General features: G+C 31.6%; 1 protein-coding gene across 4 annotated transcripts in view; it reads right to left on the reverse strand.

Moving 5' to 3' along the window:
* Positions 1-20,185, reverse strand: part of LOC145287971 (QRFP-like peptide receptor) — a 578,499-nt gene that overhangs the window by 339,028 nt on the left and 219,286 nt on the right. For all 4 annotated transcript variants that reach the window (XM_080135944.1, XM_080135946.1, XM_080135945.1 and 1 more), the window contains one exon: positions 15,460-17,208. In XM_080135944.1, the coding sequence (XP_079992070.1) occupies positions 15,460-15,762 (303 nt within the window). In that variant the 5' untranslated portion in view covers positions 15,763-17,208. The remainder of the gene's footprint in view (positions 1-15,459; positions 17,209-20,185) is intronic.

Raw genomic sequence — 20,185 nt, forward strand, 5'->3', positions numbered from 1 at the left:
TAAATATTGCGCATCACCTTTTCTGTGTGAATCCATTTTACTAAATCTTAACAAATAAAACTGGATAAAACAAACACCTTTATTACTTTAGGATTATCTAGTTGGCTAAATATTCATGCATAACTTTTCTAGACAGCCAATAATAATTTATTCATAACATTTAACATAGAAAGAAATAAGAAGAGTGACTATTCGTTCCAATTCTTTTACAAGGGTTATGCCGGGAAAAACTGACGAATTTAAAGGAAATTTTAAAATAACATCCATAATAGCCATTCATACGATACATTTGTTCGTCAGTGGCAAAACATATATACGTCATGAAAAAGCAAAATTCAATATTTCTTTTTAGCAACATTATATATATATATATATATATATATATATATATATATATATATATATATATATATATATATATGATGGACTCTCCCGTAGATTTCGATGTATGAGCTTCCGCCAACAGTGAAGGCTTTGTGTTATTACTGTTAATATTTCCTGGCGAGGACGACTGCCAAAAGACAAAGCATACAGTGCAACTCAAGGTTTGTTTTTGTTTTTTACATCAGAGTTACCTTCTACTAGAGGCATGATTTAACGAAGACTGAGACTGAATCTCTCCCAGTGACTTAATGCGCCCCAGACACCAACCTGTAAAGTTCTATGACCCAACACAGTACATACATCACCTAGCCTTTCCAAATTGTCACCCATCTTGTACTGAACAGGCTCATTGTTGATTTACTTCGAGAACCGGTGTGTCAACGTGATTGTGATATATATATATATATATATATATATATATATATATATATATATATATATATATATATCGTCGCTCGGGTAGTTGTAGGTGTGTGTGTTGAGCAAAAATAAAAGTTTTAGTAGGTGAGCAAAAAGAGAAAATTTCGAAAGCAAAAAAAAATATAGGAGTAGTAAACAGGCTCGAACCCTTACCGCGGAGGGGGAAAAGAAAGTAAAAAAAAAAAAAACTGACGCGTTTGCTGTTGCGCCCATTGCAAAACCGGAAGTGACATAGGTTTAAATTAAGGCTAGACAATCTAAAAGAGGCGATAACTTTTGAAATTATCGGCGAAAAAAGCGACTACTCCTTATAGAAAAGTACCCAGTTGAGAATAAAGGAATTAATGTTTTCACTAAGTTTTCGATGGTTGTCGTCTTTGGGGTCGAGCTTTAAAATGATACTGATCTCGTGAAAATCTATCGCCTCTGTCGAAAGTTTTAGGAAGACATACATACATATGCATACATACATACATACATACATACATACATACATACATACATACACACACATACATACATACACACATACATACATACATGTGCGATTTATATTATAGACTAGCCTAGGTGCCCGGTATTGCCCGGGTGTTTGGAGGTGTGTGTTGAGCAAATAAAAGTGCTAGTAGGCAGGCAGGTTCGAACCGGTACTTCTAAGGATGAAAAGAACGTGAAAAAGTGACGTCTTTGCAGTTGCGCCCATTGCCAAACTGGAAGTGACGAATGTTTAAATTAAAGCTAATCCATCGAAAAGAGGGGATGATATTCGAAATTATCAGCGAAAAAAGCGACCTGTAGAAATATGTCCAGTTTATGGTGAAGCAATTAATTGTTTTGGCCAATTTTTCGATATCTGTCGCCCGAAGGGGCGCGTTTCAAAACGATATAGATTTCGTGAAAATCCGTTGCTTTTTCGAAAGTTTTAGGCAGGCAAACATACATACATACATACATACATACATTTAAACAGACAGTTGAGATTTATATTATAGATGTCGGAAAATTCGAATTAGCTCACAAAGTCATTTTTAACTTAGAAGGCTTAGCTCAAAGTCATGGTAGTTTACACGACAATTAGATTGAATTCGTATAAACGCTACTAAAATACCCATATTATCTTCGAAACGACTTAAGAATATTCAATTCTATAATGCTACAAAGTATTCCTCTGTCGATATTCCTCAAGTAATTAGCAATAAATTAAACCAACCCCGGAGAAGATGAAGCCAAGACCGAAAACACTCCTAAGAAAAGCAGTCAGACAATAATAAAACTACGTCTGATAATAATATATATTGAAATACCCTATATATATATATTCATTTATACGCGTAATAGTTTTGTCCTGGGGTATAATATTAAAATTAATATCAATTATAAAGACTTAATAAAAGAACGATCATATTTTACAAACTTACATAATACGTATACAAATATTGTTTAGGCGGACACAAATACATACATATTTTATGTATATATGAATATATTTAAATTCATATATAGAAAGAGTGGTATATAAATTAAATATATATCAAATTTATATATATATATATATATATATATATATATATATATATATATATATATATATATATATATATACGTATGTATATTCATTTTATACTTCAAATTCACCACTTATAAAGGTTGGGAGGTCTTTCTGGGATAACGGTTAATTAAGTTAATAAGTGTCAGGAAGTTGATGAAACAACTAAGGGTAATGATTCTTAAGGGTTATAATTGGGTAGGGCCTTGTCAATAAAAAGGACGGGTCAACGAAATCTTATTACATAGGATTTGAAAAGGAATTATAGTCAGTCGAGAAGCAGCTCAACTTTATCTTGTTCCACAGACGTATAGTTCTTAGAAACAAAGTATAGAAAGTAAGAGAAATTGTTCCCAGTTGTTGCACCCCCCCACACACACACACGCGCGCGCATGCACAGACATACGCACATGCACACACACATACATACACACACGCACACACACACATATATATAATAAAGCTGAACGTCTGTGCGCGTGTATCTGTAAACGAACTAACTAACTGACCCCATGCAATGATAGAAAATGTATCAAGGAGCAAAAATGGGTATAATACATTTTAAACAGGATTGGTTTATTAAAATTGTGGGGCTTGCGTACGCGCCCGATCCCCAAAGATAGAAATAAAACACTAAAAACAAAAACTTTTTCAAGGGTTTTTGGTATATAAGAATACTTTCATAAATATGTTTCAGTTTGAACGGAGATGGTATAAAATTGTGTGGTCTGCGTTTGCACCAAGCTTCCATAGAATGAAAATATGCCACAAACATTAACAAATACTTTTGATATATATTCACATAAGTATACTTTAATAATTATGAAGAAATATGGTATTAAAAAATGATGGGATCTGCGTTCACGCCTTACCTTCATAGAATGGAAATATATCACAATGGTATTTTAATATAGGTCTACCTAAGAATATTGTAATAAGCATGTTTCAGTTCGAACAGGTGTAGTATAATAACATTATGGGGTCTATCTGGATTTCAATAAATGGCTTTTAATTTTTTTACTAAAATAAAGTTTAAGAAAAATAAGTTGTTTGTGATTAATGTTGAAACCAATTTAAGTTTTCGAAATACGAGTCCACAAATATTTATATAATTTATGATGAAACTGGAAGGATTAAACTATTTGATATTGTTTTCTGTCTGTGTGTTCTTGTCCCTTTTAAGTGCCTGATTTTTTAAACATCAAAATTACTTAAATGCATTTAGTTTAACTCTTCCATTTTTATCATCAATTAATGAAATACTGGTCCAAGCCTATTTCAGTCACCTACATTGTTTTCGCCAATACTCCAAAACAAATTATTTTACTTAAACTATATTTTAGGAAAAAATACATTTATATTTAGATGTCAATTTATTTAATCTTATTAAATAAATACAAATAATTAAAAAAAATGAGGTAGATAGAGTATGCAAAAAGTAAAACACAGAGCCGAGTTTTTTTAAAAGTATAAATAAAGATTGTGAGAGAAAAAAATAACCGCAGTTCAAAATGAATTGTTCTCCCCTGACTGATGAGGAGAGAGATGGTACTGAATGTTTACTTATACATGTGAAAATGAAATTAAAATTATTTTGTCCATGATAGATACTAGATTTGGAATTATTTGTTGACAAATAAATTTTATTTACAACTATTTTTGAATGATTTCCTTAAAATTTCAAACGCGTATATTTTTTTTAGATTTAATGTCTGAATTAGAATTTATTTTTTTAACTAAAAATAATTTAAAAATATAAAATAAAAGTGTGGTTATAGTCATTTCATCACATCCTACTTGACGCCAAATCAGTTTGAAAATACCACACAGCATATTTCATGTAAGGATTTTTATGCGTACCTTTTTTATGATCAGAGATAATTCCTTCAATCATCTCCACAGAAGTGAAAATCTCTTCCATCAATTTGCAGTTGATACGTTTGATAAAAGTTGAAGCAGAAAGACTTTTATATACCAAAATCACATTAAAACAAGCCAAGAGTAGATTTATACATACATCGCAAAGATCATTTAAATAACTATACAGATCAGATATACATATTACCTTCTCGCTTCACAGGTAGTGTACGATAAATTCATTCAAAGGACCCAATGCTTATGTCGAAAATTATGAAAAAAAACCCTGTCCTGTTTATCACATTCACTTTAAATCCAAAGTGGAATTAAATTCAAGATTAACTTTTCCCCGGATAAACATACATCATTCGACCAGATCTATTGGCCAGAGTGGTTCGTCCGAAGATAATCAAAGTGATGAATTTGATAAACAAATAAGAAATATTTGGATCACTACAATGCTGCATGTACAAAATTGGATGGTAAAACATAGACTTGCCTAATACACATATATATTATTGTTGCTTATCAGAAAAATCAACTACAATCAAATTGATTCCGTTATATCAGCTGAGTTATCTGATCTACAAACCAATCCAACTTTACTTGAAATAGTGAAGACTGACATGGTGCATTGCATTGTGGTAATATCAATAGAAATTCACCTTGCATAATTGATGGTCAATGTGCAGAAAGATATCCTAAAAACTTTCCTCTTGAAACTCAGTTTAGTGAGTATGGTTATCCATCTTATAGGAGAAGATCGCTTGAAAATGATGGCTTTAAAACTATGGTCGGCGGGTATAAAGTTGACACTAGTTGGATTTTACCTTACTCTACCTTACTTTAAAAGACATGCAATGCTCACATAATTGTTGAATTTTACAATTCTGTGAAATCTATCAAATATGCTTGAAAATACAGGAATAAGCGATCTAATGCAGTCATCTTTTCTTTGCAATAATATGTTGGTGATGGAGTTACTTGATATGAACTTGGTAGATATATCGGCACTAATGAACCATTTTTGCGTATTTGGGGATTTTCTATTCAGTAAAGGCCACCTCCAATCCAACAATTTGCAGTTCATGCTGACAAGCACCGGAAACTTTATTTCGCAAACAAAAATGCTGGCCAAGTTGCCCTAAATCTAAAAGATCTAACTCTTACCGTATTTTTAAAATTGTGAGAACAAAAAATTTTGCAAAAACTCTTATTTATAATCAGGTTACACATGCAAAGGAGAAAACGAGCAGATAATGTTGAAGATCATTATGGTGTAAAAATTTACACTACAATTGGAAAAGTCTTCTCTGTGCGCCCACGTCACCACAATTTTTTATTTTTTAGACTCCTTCGTCATGGAATAAATAGACCGACTTAATTTTCATTTCATAGAACTATTGATGGGCAACGCGTTGTCAAATATTATATGGTTTTACATGGTGTTAAGCTATCTTTGCAATTAAGAAATAAAAAATATAAAAATTGGTCAATGGGTGCGGTTAATAGAATATCCGTTTTTTCTGCTTTTCTAAGAACATTTATTTTGTTGGTCACTTTTACCTACGAAAGACAACAAAGTTGATATACAAAATATTTATTTCTGCAAAATTTTACTTTTCTTTTCATCATATTTAGCTTTAATTTTGATACCCCAAAATTTGAAGTTATTTCTTTACACGCACCCTCCTTTTCATAACCCTCCATGCTATCATACATCAGGGTCCATATTCTCAAGACTCTTTTCGAACACAGTCAACTGCTAGTATATATATATATATATATATATATATATATATATATGACTACTTCATTTAATCACATAAATTAATACACGAAAGTATAATTTTATGCGTAAAGTTAAAGTATTTACTTAACCAGTTCTCATCAATACATAGGTAAAGCTAGCCAGTAAGTTATGAATATATATATGGAAATTAAGCTACACAGAATATTCCGCGTTTCATCCACGCTAGGATTCGTCAGACTTATGCTTAACTTATTATATATATATATATATATATATATATATATATATATATATATATTAAATTCTGATTCAATGAATTTTAAAAAAAAACTTATTGAAATGAAGTGTTTCAGTTTCATATCAAATATTTTTTATTATTCTAAGCAAGACAAAGAATACTTTAGTATATTAATCTCCTTAACCTATAGAGTTTCCATGTCTACCATCTCATCAGAGGAGAGAAAATATTAGCAAATATTTATAAAGGTATGTGCCCTATTTGCTAAAGTCAGTGAGACATGAAAAGTCAAAGTCAACAAATATCCACATAAGCATGAACACACATATAAATACATACTCATACACACACACACACACACATATATATATATATATACATATATATACACATATGTACACAGCAGAGGAGTAGATATCTCTTTAAATAAATTTAATAAATCTTAAAGTATCTTTAAATAAGCGACCGGTCAAACCTTTTTATGAGTCTTTGAATATTATTTAAAGAGATATCTACTCTGCTGTGCATATATGTGTATATATATATGTGTATATATATATATATATATGTATAAATATATGTGTGTATGAGTATGCATTTATATATGTGTTCATGTATATGTTGATATATGTGAACATGTCTTTCACTCCATTTCATACCATTCACCACTACCCACTCTCCCTACAACTAACACCTCGCCCCACTAATAAAAATATAGACTTCTAATTATAAGGATTCCACCAGACTTTGAATTATTTTCGCTGGACCCACAAACAAATTTATACAAGCACTTGCCCGATTCGGACATCTACACAGCGATGCGGATTACCCAATATACAACTTGGACTTTATTACCCAACTACTGTAATGAACGCCCACGATGGATTTTACCAAGCAATCTGGATCTACAATTTTCATATCCTTTTCTGTAAATCCTCTTGCTACAGGACTTCTGATGAATTATGTTGACTTTAACTTTCCATGTCTCACTGACTTTAGCAAATAGGGCACATACCTTTATAAATATTTGCTAATATTTTCTCTCCTCTGATGAGATGGTAGTATTCTTTGTCTTGCTTAGAATAATAAAAATATTTGATATGAAACTGGAACACTTCATTTCAATAAGGTTTTTTTGAAATTCATTGAATCACAATTTAATTTATTTGCTCTATCTTGTATATCGAGCAATTCTTATTTAGATGGGATAACTTATATAATATTACTGCCAGTAATATTTTGTAAACCTTATAATCAAACGTTTCCATACCAACTGATTGGTAAAAAAAAAACTATTCTGAAGAATATATATATAAATATATATATATATATATATATATATATATATATATAGAGAGAGAGAGAGAGAGAGAGAGAGAGAGAAAATGAGTCAATTGCTATGTTTTTTGAGGGGCACGTTATGTAAAGCAGTACCCTTTAAAAATATAATTTTGATAAGAGTATTTGAATTGGCATCGGGTAATGTTTTCACAAGGCAAACTTGTTTTTATGATTATAATCCATTAAAAACGTTACTAACTATCATTTTTCAGAACATATACTTTCAGGTATAGTTAATATATGTAAGTTCCGCTTTCGTATTCCTTATAAAAGGGAGGCGCTGAAATGCATTTATATCTTATTAGCTTCGGAAATAGATCATAATTTCCTCAGTAACACATTTATAATCTACCGGGCATATTAACACCCAAGATTACCAATTAAAAATGAAACATTTCGTGTAATGACTCACAATATTCAGTCTATTCCCGGGTAGAAAGAAACGAAATAATGGTTAATTAGCAAACGTTTTCTGTAACAGTCGCCGGCCAATAACTTACGTAGCTGTCTAGACTCGAATGCAATTAATTTGGCATCTTACGCTTCCGTGCATTATAGAACTTATTAGCATCTACGTAAAGTTCGAAGAAGCTTTCACAGTGTTTCGAAGTATTTATTTATTTCCTATGCTTCTTAAAATTACTGAATATGATTTAGAATGGTTGGAAGTAGTGGGGTCTAGTTTTCCGAGAAGAGAACCACCCCATCATTTCTTTCGCCGAGGAGTTGGAAATGAACAAAATTTCCTTCGTATGGACAAAGTAATGCCTAGAATGTTTTCTCTTGAGAACGGCCATACTATCTATTATATTATAAAATGCAAATCGTCTTGCTTGTGTGTTGAAAGCCTGTATCCTGTCCCGGTTTACGACTTCCGGTTTCAATAAAAAAGACCATAAAAGCTTTTTTAATCGACTATTTTCGGGATCGTCTTTCTTATTTATTATTTTTTTTTGTAGTAGTGTAGTTTAGTTTTTCTGTGACTTTCACCCGGTTACGCTATAATTCCACAGCACTGCAAACAAGACTTTATTCTTGTGACAAGGAAGGCAAGTGACATGCTTTTCTTTCAACCGCTAGAAACTATTATTCTTAAGGAAATCTCTTATCCTCAGGAAACCACAAGTTACATCTAAAATTTCAAATGTTCAGACTCAAAATTGGCGGAGGAGTTTGGTAGAGTCTGTAGAGGTCAACTTTTTCAACATTAACCTCTTGAAAACCAAATTTTCGCCCCAAAGCTAATTAAAAAGCTTGCTTCATGTCTGACTACCCTTTATGAAAGATTTCAAACGTTTAGATCCACAATTGGCTGAATAGGTTGCTAGAAAAAACAAAGGTTAATTTTTTTTACTTTGACCCTTTGGCAGCGGAATTTTGGGGCAAAAATCGATTAAAAAGCTTGCCCTATATCTGAATACACTTTATGTAAAGTTTCAAGTGTTTAGACAAAAAATTGAGTAATTCGATAGAGATCGTAGAGGCCAATTTTTTAAAACTTGGACCCCAATTTAGACAACTTAACATTTATTGATTTGGACTCAATTCAAATTTAAATGTTTAATCGATATCTGAGTAACCTACATCTAAAAATTTCAAGTGTTAAGACCCAAAATTGGCGAAGGAGTTTGATAGTTTTTTCAAAGGCCAGATCGTTGAACTTTGACCCCTTGACAGCCAAATTCCATGCCCGAAAACCGATTAAAAGATTTTCCCAAATCTCAATACCCCTGTACGTCAAATCTCGAATCTGTATACTGAAAATTGACAGAGTTGTTGCACAGAGAAATGTATACACACGGAAAAGTTCATTTTTATCGCGATATATATATATATATATATATATATATATATATATATATAACTACTTAATTTACTCGCATAAAATTAATATACGAAAGTATAGATTTATGCGTAAACTTTAAGTATTTACTTCAAAAGTGCTCAATACGTAGGTAGAGGGAGTTAGTAAGTTATAAAATGTATATGGCGATTAAGCTACACTGAATATTCCACGTTTCATTCACTCTAGGATTCCTCAGGCTTATGCACATAAGCCTGAAGAATCCTAGAGTGGATTAAACGCGGAATATTCAGTGTAGCTTAATCGCCATATACATTTTATAACTTACTATATATATATATATATATATATATATATATATATATATATATATATATATAGCACTTGTGTATGTATAGGCAAATTAATAGGATGCCGATATGTTCAGTAATGGGGCCAACAATAGCGAACACTTTTGTGGGTTTACATGAGAAAGAGTTATTATCTGGGCCCACAAAACCGTTAGTCTACTTTAGATAGGTAGACGACATATTTTGCCTCCTTTTATTATGTAATGGCGGTAAATCATGTTTCTCCTTATTGAATAGCATACATCCCACGTTAAAGTATACATATGAACGAGAACGTAACTCATCTTTAGCGTTCGTTAAAAAAACTCCCTCAAATTACTTCAATATATCGTAAACCTACGTTTACAGTATTGTACACACACTGGGGTTCGTTTTACCCTACCAAATGAAAGAATCATTTAATTTGAACCGTAACGCATCGAACCCTTATTATTTGTTCTAAAACAGAACTGGATGAAGAATTGAAAATTATTACTGAATCCGACAATGGGTGCACCCTTGATGTGATTAGGTTAGTCGTCAAAATGAAAATAACTGATTTTTCACCAATAAAAATCAGTGCTAAATATCCGATTTATATTCGTGTACCGTGGTTTGATTCAATAAGAGAGAAGTTTTCCAACCAGGTTTTTGCTCAACAGTGGAAAGATAGTATTTTGCTTCAAATGTACGTGTCGTGTTTTTTTTTTATTAAACCGTTAATGGTATCCTGTCATAAAACGTTCTACCCCCTCTCCCCATAATAATAATGTAATTTATAAATTTAAATGCAATTGCAGTGCTGACTACGTGGGTCAGACGTCGTTAAGACTTGATATTAGAGTCCAACAGCACATATCTAGTAAAATCAGGAATGGGACACCTACCCACAAACGTTCTTATTAATACATCCGGGTCTTCTATAGCGTAACATTTGCTTAAAAGCACGACATGTGACACGAACTTTAGCATGACTCAGTCACTATTCTGAGTCATGCTCATTTGACCTATCATCTGAACATCCTGGAGACTATTCACGTTCGTTGAAGAGGCCTTCTTTCTGCAAGCAGAGGAAATAGGTCTTAAGATTGAACAAGATCAGTCTCTAGGTGATATCATACGTTTCGATATTTTAGACATATAGTGTGTCCTGTTTTTTTTCTAATACAGTATATCGCTATTTTTTTAAGCGTATCGGCTCCCATTTTATTTTAAGCGTATCGTCTCCCACATCATTCGATTTTATTAATAATTTGAAAAATTTTAAATTGTTTTTTTTTCTCTCAGTTTCCGTTTAAATAATGAACATCAAAACGAGCCTTCCTGTCATTATATATATACCGACCAGAAATTTGGTTTTCTAGTGGTAAAAGTTCAATGATTTGATCTTTGAAATCTCTACAAAATCCTTCGCCAATTTTGGGTCTAAACACTTGATGATTTAGATGTAGGTCACTTGGAGATGAATCAGACTTTTTAACTTGATTTGAGCCCAAAACAATAAATGTTAAGGGGTTAAAATTGGGATCCAATTAAAAACAAAATTACCTCTGCAGTCTCTACCAAATTACTCAACCAATTTTTGGTCTAAATATTTGAAATTTTACATACAGTGTATTCAGGCATGGAGCAAGCTTTTTAATCGGTTTTGGTCGAAAATGTCGCTGCCAAGGGGTTAAAGTTCAAAAGATTTACCATTGCGGTCTCTAGCAAACTATTCAGCCAATTTTGGGTCTAAACATTTGAAATTTTATCATAAAGGGTATTCATACATACAGCAACCTTTTTAATCAGTTTTTAAGCGAAAATTTGCTTGCCAAGAGGTCAAAGCTGAAAGAGTTGACGTTTGCAGACTCTACCAAACTCCTCCGCCAATTTGGGGTCTTAACACTTGAAACCTTCGATGTAAGTTACCGTGAGATGTGTCACACCTTTTAATAGATTTATACACATGGGCACAAAGTTAGGAATAATATATAGAGCCTTAGCAAAGCCTGGCTGATCTGCTATTATATATATATATATATATATATATATATATATATTGTGTGTGTTGAATATCTAGAAAGATATATACATCTCTGATTATATTATGGACACTAAATACTTTTGTGAACACAATTATACAAATTGACAACTTTCCCAATCGTAGCTACGATTGACGTATGAACTCCTTGCACCAATATTCCACAGTATAAATTGTAAAACCTGCAACACATTGTCTTTACTACAATTATCCTATTTTCAAATGCAAAATATATGGAGGTTAATAAATTCAATCCCACACACAATAAAATCTAATTAAACAACGATAAGGAACTCATATTACAAGTCCCGTTATAAACACAACAATGTTCACTATCTATGTCAGCATATTATAAATCTTACTATTCCAAAACCTCAAAAAAAACAACCTTACTACTACCGTTCAATCGACAATGTTTCTTTCATTTGGCCACAGCGATTTACCACCCTATATAAACGGCATCATATATACGAAAGATCATCATAATGCTATCAAACACAATTGGAGACTTATACGACGCTATTTTATTTCTAAACGTTGCAGTCAATCTACAAAAATCTATCAATATTTTTCTATCATTACCAACAAAATCCCACGAAATCTTATACTTCATGAGTAACCATTTTCTAATCATAAAAATCTTCGTCATACATAGTTCGTGCATATGCATTAAATATATATTTTATGTCGCCAAATAACCAATAGTAAAAGAAAATTCATCAGTAAATTCATTAAAAACAGCCATTAACAAAACAACGCGAATACACTGTTATCAACTTCTGAAATACACACAAAAAGTAAACAAAAACCTTGATGATAACTGATGACTTACAATAATTAACCATGCACAAACTCGAAGAAAACCTCATCAAGGATTTCAACAACCTACAACACTCCTGCCATTAAGTATATCTTCAACCTATCTATCAATGATATTAGGTAACTATTAACAATCAAATAAAAAGAACATACTGCAATACAGTACTAAACAATGAAACAAACCTATAATTCTCGAATGCATATATAGAGAGAGAGATTACATCCATTAAAAACAAACACCAACATTAAACAACTACACAACATCTGATATGCGAAATTATAATATACATATTTTTATTGATCTATTTTTGATAGCAGCGGTTATATATATATATATATATATATATATATATATATATATACATATACAGCTAAATACATATGCACATATATACATATATATACATATATATACACATACACATTGATATAGATTTATACACATGTATATACACATATATAGATATGAGAAAAATAGAAAAACCGAACGAAATTATTAAAATAATCAAAGTTTCGTCCTTATTTCAGAGGACATCTTCATGATATTAAAGTAAAAATGCAAGAAAAGAAAAAGTCATGGATCATACGAAAAAGAGAAACAGTTTTTGAATCCTACCCATGTCGCAGTAAAAAATATTTATATATAAAAAAAGTTTTGCAAAATAAAAAAAAGCGTTAGTCACTTATGTACTTACTCTCCTGTTTGTGAACCCACATATTTTGTTGTAACTTTTTTCTACTGAACCAATTTTCGAAATTCTTTTTTCAAAATGTAGCTAATGAGGTGTTCTATCTAACTATATAAGCTGTGTGAAATTTGGTTGCGAACGGAATTAGTGGTGGGGGTTTGAATGTGTCTCGATTCATTCAATTTCGGACTTAAGCATATATTCAACCACTACCGTGGTTGAATGATACATATATATATATATATATATGTGTGTGTATATATATATACATATATATATATATATATATATATATATATATATATATATATATATATATATATATGCACATATACATGCTGTCGTGTTCTTCCGTCAGGGAAAGTCAAGTAATCCGTAAAACGTCATCACCTCGCTATGGGAAGAAACATTTCGAGCACATAATTGAAGAGGAGAATGAAAACATGCAACAAGGTTCGGCCAATCAACGTTTTTTATTAGTTTGATTGACGTGTGCTTGGGCGATCTTCAGACCGCATGCTATCTAAAAAAATATTAATCACTTCTTCGATCATGTCGGCTCTGAACGGACGCTAACACGCGCTATTCAGATAACATGACTAGGAAAACTAAGAACGGGCGTGACTCGTGAAGGTGCCAGCTCCTTTATTGGATGACACAACGCCATCAATTGGGAGTACTCTAAAATATCGAATCATATTTTCAGTCTTTTTCGGCTGTCAACAGAGGCTAATACGCGCCAGTCAAATGGCATGGCAAACAAACAGATCGGCCATGAACGTAATCATGAAGAAGCCGGTGTCCTAGCTAGATGACACAAGGATATCAATAAGTAGTACTAAGATTAGAGAAAAACGATGAAGATATATAGTACAATGAAGTGATAACCGCAACTGCCCCCGAGGGCGATCGAACATTATTGGGCGTTAGATTTTTCTTGTTTGTCACCAGGAAACCTGTAGGACAGATTTTACAAGGTAAACCAGATTTACCTGGCAAACATAGGGTGTCATTCCTCCAATCAACTATGAATATAATGGATTTATATCTCCCACATGGATTTATCCAATGAAATAAGTGTGTGCCTCGTTATGTCTTGTTATATATCCCTTTATAAAAAAAACCCAAAGAAATCCTGTATTGTATTTGATGCCTATTAATTGAATTTAAATGACTTTGAAATTCATATATTCATGCAATATGGTCAATCTACATGCTGCTGCTGTAGTCCTTCTGGAAACTATGCTTCGCTCAACAAGTAATCCTTTCGACTGAGGAAGTCATTGATCGTTTCCTTCTTGCAAATTTAAGCTTCGATAGGTTTTTCTATGAACTTAGACTCACCGACGGTTCTCCCTAATATTGAGACGTTATTCTATCATATACTTCTTTCTTTTTTTCTTTCTTTTTACTTTCCTTTTTCTTTCTTTTGATGCCATTTTTGTTGCAGCATCGTTGAGTTGCTGACTTTTCTAAAGAAAATAAAAACCGGAATCAAAAATATAGTAAAACTGAATTCCTTGGATTTTGTGTCCTCTTTCCATTTTTCTTGCTCTGTTGAATTTTTATTCTTGTTATTAACCTGACAAAAACCTGCCATTCCTGCTTCGTTCTTCAACCATATGCACGGAAGATCTAACGAGGATATAAATGCTGCAGCCTTGGTATCATATGAGGATCTCCACAGCAATGAGTCTGAGATTTTATGGGATATAGTTTGATGGCACACATCCGGTGGTGGACTTATCTGCCCTTGACCAAGCAGAGAGTTATCAACCAAAGTTCGGGTGCTGAGACTGAAGTTAAGCCAAACACTCGAAGCAAGATCGGAGATGTAATAATGCATTTGCACGCAAAAGTTCATTTCCACTCCAAATAAAACCACGCTTGCAGGAATATACCCATTGTGAAATAACCCGTATCGTCTTTAATTTATATATATATATATATATATATATATATATATATATATATACATATACATATATATAAATTAAAGCTATATTATATATATATATATATAAATTAAAGATATATATATATGTGTGTGTGTGTGTGTGTGTGTGTGTGTGTGTGTGTGTGTGTGCAATTGGGAAAGTGTATTTTAACAGTGTACATTAGAACTTAATATCAATTCCGGAAATTGACTCATATCATTAAATTCGATTATATTGAAAACAAAACATGAGTAATTATAACATTAGACATGTCAAACTTAAAAAGAGTAGAAAATATATTCAAAACATGACTTACTTTAATAGGAACACACAGCACAATGAGCATGAGGTCAGCTGAGGCTAGACTGAGCAGGAAGATGTTTGTTAGTGTCCGCATCCGTCGGTAGTGGGCGATGGAGAAAATGACCAATGCGTTTCCTGTCACGCCTAGTAGCAATGTAATTCCGTACAAAATGGCAACTGGCACAAGTTCGAACAAAGGTAGTGTGCTCACCGATAAATTGTAGTCATAATCGTATTCGAGAGTTATGTTTTCAACAACGTTTATGGTAGTAGTTTTAGGCAAAGTGGTTCCTATAACTTCTTCTCTCGGGTCCATTTCTGTATTGTAAGTATTACTCTTTATGTCGCTTTTTCTAGATGCATTCAATATGTTAAAATTGTATGGCTGCTTTATGTTTATAGTGATTATTTCATGTTTATAGTGATTATTTCATGTTTATAGTGATTATTTCATGTTTATAGTGATTATTTCAAGTTTATAGTGATTATTTCATGTTTATAGTGATTATTTTATGTTAATAGTGATTATTTCAGTTTTACAGAATTAGGAAAATCGCCGAAAACTATGACAAATATAGATTCAATTTGCAATTTCTTTTTCTTTTTCTTTTTCTTTTTATTTTGCAAGTATTGTTCAAATTGTAACAAAAAAACTAGTATATTATTTGTTAAATAAAATCAATATGTCATTCATTTGTCATAAATAATTTGATTTAGAATTCTATGAAAATATGTAAAAACATAAAATATGTAGCGCTTTTATAAAATATCTATTCTTTTTAAATCATCGTTTCAAGATTTGTAGATAAGTTCCGAACTAAGATTTTAGTTGTAGTTACTTAGATCTTACCTTCAGTCACTGTAAGACTGAATAACTTCCTGTCGGGCACGTATAATTAAGATTAAGAATAATAAAATTCCCTCTAGAAAAACATTTACTTTACTGTAAAAGATTTCGAAATTATTATCCATTTATTTTACTGTAATTGACTTCGAAATTATTATCCATTTAGATTTGTACAAAAGTACATATTAACAATCCAGTTTAAAAGGAGTAAACTCATTGCAGAATGCCTTATTTGAAAAAACAAACATTTTTACATATTCCTGTTTCTAAAATCTCAGCTTCGCAAAATGTCTCTGTTTTATAATTCAAGATTATAACGCATTATAACGCATATTCCAAGTTTAAGTCACAGTCTTCCAACTAGAAACGTTACCCTTAAATATTAAATGGTTAAAATGATTTTTTGATTAACAATGATGTAATTTATGAAAATATTAATAATATCATATGTTTTACGAAAATATTTTGTTTTGGATATACTTACGGCTTACATAATTTTATAAACACTAAGCCTACTTATATAAAGAAGAAAAAATCATCTTCATTAGATGTATATATATACTACATATTACGTTGGGTGATATTTATGTCTGGATAAATGTGTAAGCGACGTATTGAATGTCCTTAATAAAAACAGCGGACCAATATTATTGATAAATTATTTTGATGCTAATCGTAAATATTATTACTAGAATAATCTCTCGAGCTTTATACACATATATCTAAATTCAGTTGATATAGAAAGCAAAACTGATAGAGAGCACGTCTAATTTTAATTAGCTAATAAATTGATTGCCATTTCTAAATAAAGTTTATGTGAAACACATTTTTCAATATATTTGACTTGGTCAAGCAACGTTAAATAGATGCAGCAGCTATTTTATTGAGCGTCCCCACGTTATCCATAAGTAGAAGCTGAAAAATAAGAAATATAATATTTAAATGATAAGATCATGCCATAGAAAATATAGAAGCAGATTATAAAAGTATTATTACTCATTGGTAATATGCAAATAATCAATTCTACTTTTCTCATAAATTCAATAGATGTATGTGCACTCCCGTTCTCATCCTTGAATCACATATTATCAATTTAATAAAAAAATAACTCTACTAAGTAAATATAATACTTTGAACTTGACGGACTTATCATACAACTCTCGCGTTTTTATTACTCGTTTGCAGTGATTGTTGGCAGTCCTGACGGCGGCTTTAGTCAGTACATCTATTACGTTGGAAGCGATGGAAATAGTGAGTTCTGTGTACAATGGAAGAGGCACATTCTGAAGAGAATCAAGGTTGGCTGTTAAGTTTTAAAGAAGTGAAAGGGGACTTCCATGTGACATTCTAAAAGATGTCGAAACGGTACCACAAGTACCTTGCAGCCAGAGGAAATAACTTCAAAGGGGACTTGAGATTCATGTATGTACTATCAATAAAAGTGCCCACACGAAAAAAGTCTGGAAATTATTAAAAGCACCTCGTATTGGCATATAAGTGCATGGTACAACTAGAGCTCAAGGAAGTTCCACTTTGAAGTGATCAAAAGAAAAATAAAAGGACTATAAAAATTAAATTCGCAGTGATTAAATGACCATTTGAAGAATCTTTTTACGTGTTGACTTCGATGTTTTAAACGATGATGAAGCCTCTTTATAAATATTTGATTGATTTTGCAACCATAAACTTAATAAATGGACAGAAAGAATCATTTGTAAATAAAATCTATTTCAATCGTGTATTATTGTATTTAACGGAAATTAGTCAATCTCCTCAAAACCAAAGCTTCTTCAATTGTTAAAACAGTAGAAACATATAGAGGCCATATGACAGATAAAACCCGCTTAGATACTCCTTCATTTTGTAAGTTAATCTTCTTTTACGCTGGTTGTAGAATGATCAAATAACCACAATTAAGTGTCTGTTTTACAAAGGAATCAAAGCTCGGAGGCCATTTGAGGATAATGGCTAATGAATGTAAGATGATATGTAATAATTGTTAATGGTGTAAGTTGGGTAGAATTTAATTATTTAAGAGGACAGCTAAACAAGAACTTTTTTACATTGGACTTTATGGCTACGACATTGTAGGCGGTCGGGAAGCAGCCTAGGGGAACAATGTTTCACAGGCAAGAAGTTCTAGCAAATAGGCTTTGTTCATGAAATTTGCGTTTACAGATCGACCGAGGAAAATTGTTGGTATTGGTTGTAGCTATTCTAGTGTTTTTTTTTTTGTTGTTGTTGTTGTTTTGGGGAAAAGTCCGACAAGAGGAGTTATAGATTGGGGCTCACACAAACACTTGCCATGAAAATAATGATAAAGCCGAGATAGGCTCGCAAAGTATATTCTGTGTGAAAGGGGTTGCAGATGGGAGGAAAAGGCATCACGTACTACGTTTCGAAGCCAGCTTTGAATCCTATCAAGGCAGAATACGGCACGCCGAGCAGCTCCTGCTCAGATTTAGCAAGAATACTTAATTTTAGGACATGCATGGTTTTTATACAGATAGAGGATTGCATCGGTAATAAGATACCTACTAAAGAGGTAAAACATTTTTTAAGAGATCATAGCAACAGGTTTGATGTGTGTGTTCTATTTTGGATCAGGAGTGAAGGTCAGTCTCAGAAGCTTATCAAGACATTGTGCTCCTCCAAGAAGAGAGTCATTAGTGTAAATCTCATCAGGTATATTAAAAATAAAAATATAATCTATATTCCTTCCATTATGAACTTAGAAAAATGATAATTAAATGCACGTAAATTGCATTAAATATGCTGAGTTAAATAGAGACTGAACATAATATTACTTTTTTTTTAGACATTTGTCTAAAAGATATTAACATGGCAGATAAAACAATTTCCCTCAAATGTTCCGAGTTCATCACAGAGTTTATTTATTAAAGTCTCCATATAAGGACACTGTGCTTAAGAAAGTGAACGTGTTTTCAAACAGCTCATAGTGTTCATGTTTTGTAATCATAGAAAATATAAACACAGTATAAACAAACATACATTACAATAAAAACAGCATAAACAAACACACATATGTATTCAATATATCTCTCGTTTTTCATTTTACTATCGAAAGCAACTTCTTAGAAATCAAGTTGAATATTTTGGTGGCTAACATTTTATCTTAATATGAGATACACAGACATACGAGTGGTTCATTAATGCAATTCTTTACTTCACAAACTTAATAATAACGGAAAGTCACTAACTTACTTATTTAACTAATAAACTATGGTATAAGTATAACTTTAATGTAGTTTACCAGATTCTAAAATATAAAAAAATTCTAGTTTGGTACAGCTTTTAGCTTAATGCTGTTACTGGAGGCAACATCATTTGAAGAAGATTAAAACATTTTTCGTATAAACTAGCGGATAGCCATAATGGGTGCTTCGGATATTATGTTATATTAAATATTTGATCGGAAATTACTTGTAGGGGAAACTATACTCATGTAGGGTTCTCCTGAGAAAAGTTAGAGAGACTGAAAGCAATCTGAAAGTGTTTTGTAGACACTCAAATTCTGGCCTAATAAAGATATAAGAATACGTTGTATTCACCATCTATCATGAATATATATTATTCCGAATAATGCAAATAATACAAATTATCAATCCTCATCTTATAAATCTCGGAAAAGTAATACTCTGTTTTACTTATATAAACACAGTTAATTGACTTGTAACAGATTCTCCCAGTAGTAATAAGATTTTAGCAAAGTTTTTAAACTTATTTTAATAGTTAATCTTTTTTGTTTTCATTATGTGTTAATAAAATTATCTTTCGAAATGGTTATGTTAAAACAATGTGTATGAATATATTTATTCTAGAGATACTCCGAATTTAATTTGACAAACTCTACGTTAAAATTTTACTGAAT

The sequence above is a fragment of the Euprymna scolopes genome, chromosome 11 (genome assembly GCF_053919585.1).
Source record: "Euprymna scolopes isolate OS-2025 chromosome 11, ASM5391958v1, whole genome shotgun sequence".
Taxonomy (NCBI): domain Eukaryota; kingdom Metazoa; phylum Mollusca; class Cephalopoda; order Sepiida; family Sepiolidae; genus Euprymna; species Euprymna scolopes.